The 8,715-nt window shown below is 38.9% G+C and overlaps 1 protein-coding gene across 5 annotated transcripts in view; it reads right to left on the bottom strand.

The window, feature by feature from the left end:
• The window catches only part of NRG3 (neuregulin 3), a 1,102,351-nt gene that overhangs the window by 627,912 nt on the left and 465,724 nt on the right, over positions 1 to 8,715 (bottom strand). For all 5 annotated transcript variants that reach the window (XM_017504978.2, XM_037730106.1, XM_017504981.2 and 2 more), the window contains exon 2: positions 143 to 272. In XM_017504978.2, the coding sequence (XP_017360467.1) occupies positions 143 to 272 (130 nt within the window). The remainder of the gene's footprint in view (positions 1 to 142; positions 273 to 8,715) is intronic.

The following is an 8,715-nucleotide window of genomic DNA, read 5'->3' as shown; positions in this document are numbered from 1 at the left end:
AAAAAAAAAGACTCCTAATTCTGATATTCAAATGATGGGACTGTGTGTATCCAAGACACCACATTCCAGACGCTGCTAACACCCTCCACCCCCAGGCCTTGCAGAGGGCCTGCCCTTTCCACCAGTGGCCGCAGTGGCTTACCGACAGTGTTTATGCGATCCGGTCAGGGTTTCGATCACAAAGCACTCGCCATCATTGAGACAGTATGCAAGGTCCTTGTCTCGGCAGGGTTTGAAGTGCTCAGATCGCTCTGTGGAATACGTCGTCGTATCTGTCAGGGAAAGCACAGAGGGAAATGCTGTCAGCAGGACATTCTGACACCACCAACTACTGTCACTAGCCCTGGATCTCTGTATGGAGACCTTCTCATGGGGTCTGACCTCTGGGACTCTAGGCAGATAGCCCCAAACCTCCATGGTACTGACCAAATGCAGCTGGCTGTAACCACTGTATTCAATTGTCTTATTTCTCCACTACATTTTAACTATTGGAGTCACTCTGGAGAAGCCCCATTTGAGGACATGTAAACACTAAAAGCTGAATGAGCCTGAGTTAAACACCCCAAATCCACTCCCATTAATTTCAGTTTTAACAAACATGTTGTACCAAGGACTGAAACAACATTCCCTTCCCTTTATTGCTGCCAAATATAATTAAACATCTGATCAACGTATATTGTAACTGTTCTGTGGAATCCAATGTCAGTTTTGGGGATTTTTTTTTAGTTACAGCTATAATTGGCTAATAGCTAAGCCAATTATTCTTTCCTTTCTCCTTTTATTATGTAATTAAAATGCAAATGTTCTAAATTCTGAAACAGATTCTCAAATATGAAGAATGTTTTAGTAAATATTTAACAGGACCAATTATTGTCATTTTTTAGCATTACCTTAAACATGCATTTTTAAAATCATAATTACTTACATTCTCAAATTAAGTTATATATCATTATCTGCATCCCAAATACAAGATTAACCATAAATATGTGCTATCTACAAGATACAGACTCTATTACCACATGTAGACATTATTCTAGTTAGAGTTTTAAGCAACTAAACTATTAGTACCAATTCTACCACAACATTCAAGAAAAAATATCCTTCAAAAATCAAAGAATAAATTATTCAGTGCTTATGCTTTTGATTTCCTTTACATAGACTTAGATTAATAATAATATTCAACAGCACGGCACATTATACCAGCTTATTAACCTCTATTGTTTGAATGTGTCTCCCAAATTCCCTTTCATGTGTTGGAAATTTAATCCTCAAATTCATATGTTTAAAGGTGGGGCCTTTGGGAGGTAATTAGGATTAGATGAGGTCATCAGGGTGAGGCCCCCATGATGGAACTGTTGGCTGTGTGAGAAAGAAGGATTGAGTTGGCATGCTCTTGCCCCCATCCATGTGATGCCCTGCACTGCCTAAGGGCTTGCAGAGAGCTCTCGCCAGCAAGAATGCCCTCAGCAGATGCAGCCCCTTGACCTTGGACTTCCCAGCCTCCAAAACTGCAAGAAATAAATGTATTTTCTTTATCAATCACCCAGCTTCAGGTATTCAGTTAAAGCAATAGAAAATGGGCTAAGACAGTAAATTAAGGTCACAATGTGCTTCTTCCCTTCTTATCGTCACAACTGATGGAAAGTGAAAATTTTAAAAGGAAACTCTCCCCTGTCTCTCCCACATATAAAAATCCTCATGGGGCTCTCCTGGGGCAATAACTTCAAAATCCATAGTAGAGCAAACCAGGGCATGGACCATCTATATGTTTATCTGTCTGGTCTCTTCTTGCAATCTAAAGCTTTATGCAACTTAATTTTCAACTATTGTTCTATTTCCCCAAAATACCAAGAACTGGCACATTGCCCCTTCTTCCCAGGCCTTCATTCTAAGTTAAAGACACACAGAAACCCTCAGAACTTAGATGATCTCATTTTGCTCCTCCCAGTGCCTCTTACCACTGTCATCACTGCATTCAACCCTGCAAGTAATCCTTTCTTTGTTTTATCTGTTCCTTTCCTCTGTAAGGTCCTTGAGGGCAGGCAAGGAGGCTTAATGAGAATTGGTACTCATAAAAATATCTTCAAAATATCTGATCTCTCTAACATCAACAATTAAATGCTATAAATGAAAGATATAATTAAAAATCTCCTTACAATTTTACAAAACTTACTGCATTTTGTACAGCAAAAAGTGAAATATAATTTAACATTTATGTTATCATTTTAGTATACTTTTTATAGTATTTAGTATACTTTTTATAGTATTGATAAAGATTGCAAAAGCAACGCCTTCAGACTCACACAGACCCTCACACATATATTACTCATATTCCATGGGCATTGAAATCACCACTATTGGTGTCCTTTTTCTTGGTGTTGCAATGAGAACTTATGTTTTCCATTTCAAAATATCTGCTTGTTAATACTTTGGCACAAAATAAAGCCTCTGTAAAACAGACATATTTTCCATCTTGCAGGGGATTCTCTATAGTAAAGATCTGTTATTCAAGACAGTATGTGACAAACAGTCATACAGAATCAATCTCTCTATGGGAAATATTTAAAATTCAAGAGCTCTAAGCAAGAAATTCAATATGAAATGGTGCACAGTTGACTGCTACTCTGGCTGCTGAAGTATATTAACTCAAGATCAGTTAGTTAACTTCTCCTTTAATTTCTATTATCCATTTATTGATATTCAGTGATCATGCTCCTAAGAACAGTTTTTCATTAACATAATCTACAGCATAAAAAGTGAGATCCTTATTTTAAAATCAGTGGTTTTAACAAGCTACAGACTTCAAGTGCAACACAATGGCAAAGCAATTACAATCAATTAATTTCCATCTGACAACGGCTGTCTCTAGTGGTTACCGCCCCATTCTACCAACCGATTTCTCCATCATGTTATCATCTATCAACACATTACAGAGGATCAGAGACCCTAGTAAATGGCTCTGCAAAAGTCTGGGGTGGGAAAGCTGAAATATCAGGCTTAACATACACTGAGGTTTTCCATTTTCATAGCTTAAAGAATGCCCAAATTAATTCACAATGGTTTCACTGAATTCAAAAAACATTATTAGTATAACTTTTTAATAACAATATAATACATAATAATAAAATATTAGGTATAATTCTTTAAGGAAATAACTGAAATTGTCAACACATTTGAAACCTTAGAATTTTACCTATGGATTTTACTATATATTATCTATATAGTATTACTCACTGGAAATCACAGAGGCATTGGGTAAGGTAAGTGCAATTCATCATGAAGTAAAATTTTACTCTTGAAAGTCATCATGCAAAAGATGTGTATGGAAATATAGAAAAATTCTGGACCTTTAATAAAATCACTAGGTTGCTATGCTAACTCTAAGACCACCTACCTAGATTTTTGTTAAATAAATAATAAGCATACTGTGTCTAAGTCACTCTTACTCAGGTTTTCTATTACTTACAATCAAACAAAGCCTAATAAAGAGATACTAATAATTTTGGATGATATACACCTACATTTGCATATCTGATTAAAGCTCATGTATGTATTCATACACACATTTAATTTTTAACATTTAAGATATACTACAAAACACATAAAATGGGACATAAACAAAAATAAACCAAAAGTAAAATATAAGGTGCAATTGCTTATTGTCTTGCTGTGCCCTACGGTGGCAGAGTATGCTCCAATGTATCCAGCTGAGTGTTTTATTCTGAAGAAGAAACATGGAACATTTGTGAGAATGAGAACATGGAGAACTAAAAAAGGTATGGCCCTAAACAACCTTGGTGTATTTTAGTAATCAGATAAAAAACTCTCCTCTGGGCCGGGCGCGGTGGCTCAAGCCTGTAATCCCAGCACTTTGGGAGGCCGAGGCGGGTGGATCACGAGGTCAGGAGATCGAGACCATCCTGGTCAACGTGGTGAAACCCCGCCTCTACTAAAAATACAAAAAAAAATTAGCTGGGCATGGTTGCGCGTGCCTGCAATCCCAGCTACTGAGGAGGTTGAGGCAGGAGAATTGCCTGAACCCAGGAGGCGGAGGTTGCGGTGAGCCGAGATCACGCCATTGCACTCCAGCCTGGGCAACAAGAGTGAAACTCCGTCTCAAAACAAACAAACAAACAAACAAAACTCTCATCTGTGAGCAAATTAAACACTTTTGGAAGCTTGTTTATATTTTTAAAGCTATGCCACTTTTAAGACAGTCCAATACACTAAGCTGGGTATAGTATATGGTACTATTTTGGCATGTACTTAATCAAACTTCTGCTTCTAGGAATGTAATTTGGTAAATAATTTGTTAGAGAGCTATTGCCTTCAAAAGAATTATATGGATGAAGGTTCCTGTAAGTAAACAGAAGGGGCCTAATGTTCCAGGGAATTCCAATTTTTCTTTCAAGGCTTTTTTTATGTTCCCTTATTCCAGAGTGGGCCCCGCTATCAGACATCACTCTCTTCACGTTCATCAGCTCGTGAAGCTCCCATCTGACTGGACCATGAGCTTCCATGGAGCAGAGAAGGTCTTCATATTTTTAATCCATGGGCTTATAGATGGCTTGACACAGAGAGGCCCAGAATAGGTATTTATAGAAGGGAGAACTTTTGGCTAGGTGCAGTGGCTCACACCTGTAATCCCAGCACTTTGGGAGGCCAAGGTGGATGGATCACCTGAGGTCAGGAGTTGGAGATCAGCCTGGCCAACATGGTGAATCCCATCTCTACTAAAAATACAAAAAAATAGCCGGGTGTCGTGGCAGGTGCCTGTAATTCGAGCTACTTGAGAGGCTGAGGCAGGAAAATCACTTGAACCTAGGAGGCAGAGGTTGCAGGGAGCCAAGATCGCGCCATTGTACTCTAACCTGGGCAACAAGAGTAAAACTCCATCTCAAAAAAAAAAAAAAAAGAAAAGAAAGAAAGAAAGGAGACTTTTTATATAGCATTTTGAAAGCTGTTTGTGTTAAAAACAGAGGCCAGGCACTCTGGCTCACACCTGTAATCTCAGAACTACAGCGGCAAGGTGGGAGGATCACTTAAACCCAGGAGTCTGTGACCAGCCTGGACAACACGGGGAGACCCTATCTCTACAAATAATAATAAATTAGTTAGGTGTGGTGGTGCATGCCTGTGACCCCAGCTACTCAGAAGGCTAAGGTAAGAGGATCACTGGAACCCAGGATTTCGAGGTTGCAGTGAGCTGTAACTGTGCCACTACACTCCAGCCTACACTACCGAGTGAAGCCCTGTCTCAAAATGGTAAAAAAACAAGTTTTATAGTGAATGAAAACTCTATTTTAGAAATATCTGGAAAGTGAATTAAGTTTGGGCATAGAAGAGCTCCACAACCATCTCAGGAAAGAGCACAGAATTTCACAAAAGGAGAGAAAAATCAGCTCAGCAGCATGGAGGACAAAGAAGGAGAAAACAAAGCAAAATGATTGGAAAGGATTTTCCAAAAAAGAGGGACAGGAAGAATAAAGGAATATTAGGGTTAAGATGAGCAGAGATGCTGATAAGAAAGGGTTTTCCAAGCACCATGACCAAGGTCTAGGGATCAGCTCAAGGAAGTACTGCTCATGGCATGAGGACTCGTACCCTATCACTTGGGGCCACAGGAGCTGTGCAATTCTCTGGATCACTTATCTGGCACTTATTATAGGTAATTTCATGTGTTTTCTTATTTTTTTATAAGTTTCGGTCTCTATCCCCAGGGAGGTCAGGGAGAGTGCTTTGCTTTTAGGTTTTCTATTCTTTCCACATCATGTAGCATACATAGTAAGTAATCAGTACAGTAATTAAATGCACAGTGAGAGGTGGTGGTGGTTCATTCATTAAAGGCAAAATGGGAAGAAAATGTTGGGCTAGAAGATAGAAATCCCTGCAGATTTTGCAATGAAAGTTAATTTATTATGAATTAAAACGATGACTGGGTTTCCCCTTAAGTACTGAGTGTTACTTATGGAGGTTTCTATGTTGCTGGCACAGAGCAGCACACTGTGGGAGCACATATTTTGTTGCAGGAACAAGCGACCTAAATTGGCTATTACAGATAATAATTGCATGAGATAGTCAAAGAAAGGGAGAGCTTAATTCAGGCTATAGTTATCTCGCAGGGTTTCTTAAAGTGTTGGCATTGGAGCTAGACTTGATTATGTGTGATTAAATTGGCACAAGAAAAGGAATACTAGATGAGAAGAGCAAAATCACCTAATTTTAAAAGAAAGGAAAACATTGAGACTCAGGTTAGACCCTAAACAAATTCTTCACACTCCTGGATTAAACATGTCAGATTTCCTCTTGGTCTTCTCGAGTTGAGTGGGTGGACGCGCCAATACTTCGTAGTGAGTTTTGGGCGGGCCACCTGTGAGAGGACAGGAACCCAACCCAGAGCTCCCGGAGTTTCTCTCTTACATCTGCTGACATGCGGTGGCCTCAATTCCTAGGGCAGGAAAATAACTAAACATAGGCAAAGGAGATCCTAAGACGCCGAGAGGCAAAATATCATCTGCACATTTTTTGTGCAAACTTGTCAGGGGGAGCATAAGAAGCAGCGCCCAGCTGCTTCAATCAACTTCTCAGAGTTTTCTAAGAAGTGCTCAGAGAAACACAAAACCATGTCTGCTACAGAGAAAGGAAAATATGAAGATACAGGAAAGGTGGACAGGGCCCGTTAACAAAGAGAAATGAAAACATATATCCCTCCTAAAAGGGAGATAAAAAAAGAAGTTCAAGGATCCCAATGCACCCAAGAGGCCTCCTTAGGCCTTTTTCCTGCTCTGCTCTGAGTATCGCTCAAAAAATAAGTAGAACATCCTCGCCTGTCCATTGGCGATGTTGCAAAGAAACTGGGAGAGATGTGGAATGACACCGCAGCAGATGACAAGCAGTCTTATGAAAAGAAGACTGCGAAGCTGAAGGAAAAATATGAAAAGGATATTGCTGCATGTTGAGCTAAAGGAAAGCCTGATGCAGCAAAAAAAAAAAAAGGGAGTTGACAAGGCTGAAAGAAGCAAGAAAAAGAAGGAAGAGGAGGAGGATGAGGAAGATGAAGAGGATGATGATGAGGTGGAAGATGATGAAAATGAAGATGAAGAAGATGATGAATATGTTGGTTCTAGTGTAGTTTTTTTCTTTTTTCTTTGTCTATAAAGCATTTGACCCCCTGTACACAATTCAGTCCTTTTAAGGAAAAAAAATTGAAATGTAAGGCTGTGTAAGATTTGTTTTTAAACAAAGAAAATGTCAGATTCCTCAAGCAGTTTTTTCTCACCCATAGAGTTCATGATATGACGATTCCCTAAGAAAAGGTAAGAATCTGGCAATAAAATCTAAAAGCTTTTAGGATTAGCAAACCGCCTTTACAAGCCAGAAGCCATTTAACTATGGTTGTTGACTCCAGCAGCCTCTTCTGTAGGAATAGTGTAAATGAAACCTGCTGCCATATATATTAAAATTTCCTGGAGAATCTGTCATATATCAGGCACCCAGGAAGGAACACTGGCATGAGACTGAGTTATAAAATATTTAATGGTAAAGGGGAATTGCAGGAAGAATGCAGTGGTGTTTGAAAGGGAAACAAACCATTTCTCAGCTGGCAAGAGGCAAAGATAGCTTTCTCCCTGCTGCCAAAGATCAGACAATTGTTCACTTTGCTGGCATGGGAGAAATGGGGAGTATAGGGCAAGGATTTTAAAAGTTCAATTGATTCGTGGGGCTGCTGTGAGAACTGACAGTTCTTGATGTATCCCATAGCCATTAATTCTTGCAGCAAATGTAAAAAGGGCCCTTGTTAAAGTTGCATGACATATCTGCCACGTTGCAGTTTGAAATGCTGCTTTTAAAAACTGTTTCAGCTTATTTAAACCTGAATGGGACATAGCTTGTTCAGTGGAAATGCATTTATTTGGGAATTTCAGAGCTTACCCTAAACTAAATCTATTTCCTTCAACCTGCATGCCAACACTCGCATATTACAAACTGCTTTAAACTATGATAATGATTATAGCAGCAACTGTCACTGGAGCCCTTGGCTTATGCTAGGTTCTGTTCTATGTGCTTCATAGACACTATCTCTGCACCTCACATCACTTTCCTGAAATGGCCTATTTTATATTACCAGCTATCTCTAAATTCAATAGCTTTTTTTTTTTTTTTTTTTTTTTGCTTCTCCTTGAAATTCTCAAAAGCATCTGACACTCATAACAACTCTCGCCTTTGTGAAAACCTTTCTTTCCTTGGCATCCATGTTATCACATGGTCTTGATTTTCCTCTTGATCTTTGACTTTCACCAACTCAGTATCATCTAATCTATATTTAAATGCTGGATTACTTAGGACTGGCTTGCAAATAACTCCGAGCATATACTTAACATCATGCTCAGTGTTTTCCTTTAGCTGTCTTTTTGACCTCAAATTAACACACTATGAACTTGTGATACTTTTGTTATCTTCTTTTTTAAAAAAAACAAATAGAGAGATTGAGTCTTTACTTAGTTTACTTAGTTTACTTCTTTGGCCTAAATGTTCATGGCTCTTAGCTGGGAGCTTCTGAATACAAACAAATGCAGCTTAACTGACTCTATTGTGCTCGTTCCCACAGGTCACATTTTTATTTCTGTTTGTTTGTTTCATTATCATTTATTCTTTAGGTGAGTGCTATTCTCTGTGTGGCCCTCAAATTAGCAGCCTCAGAACTATCTTCCAGTG

Source organism: Cebus imitator, unplaced genomic scaffold (assembly GCF_001604975.1).
Source record: "Cebus imitator isolate Cc_AM_T3 unplaced genomic scaffold, Cebus_imitator-1.0 Scaffold330, whole genome shotgun sequence".
Lineage (NCBI taxonomy): Eukaryota > Metazoa > Chordata > Mammalia > Primates > Cebidae > Cebus > Cebus imitator.
Note: the sequence above shows the minus strand (reverse complement) of the source record. Positions and strands in the feature narration are given on the sequence as shown.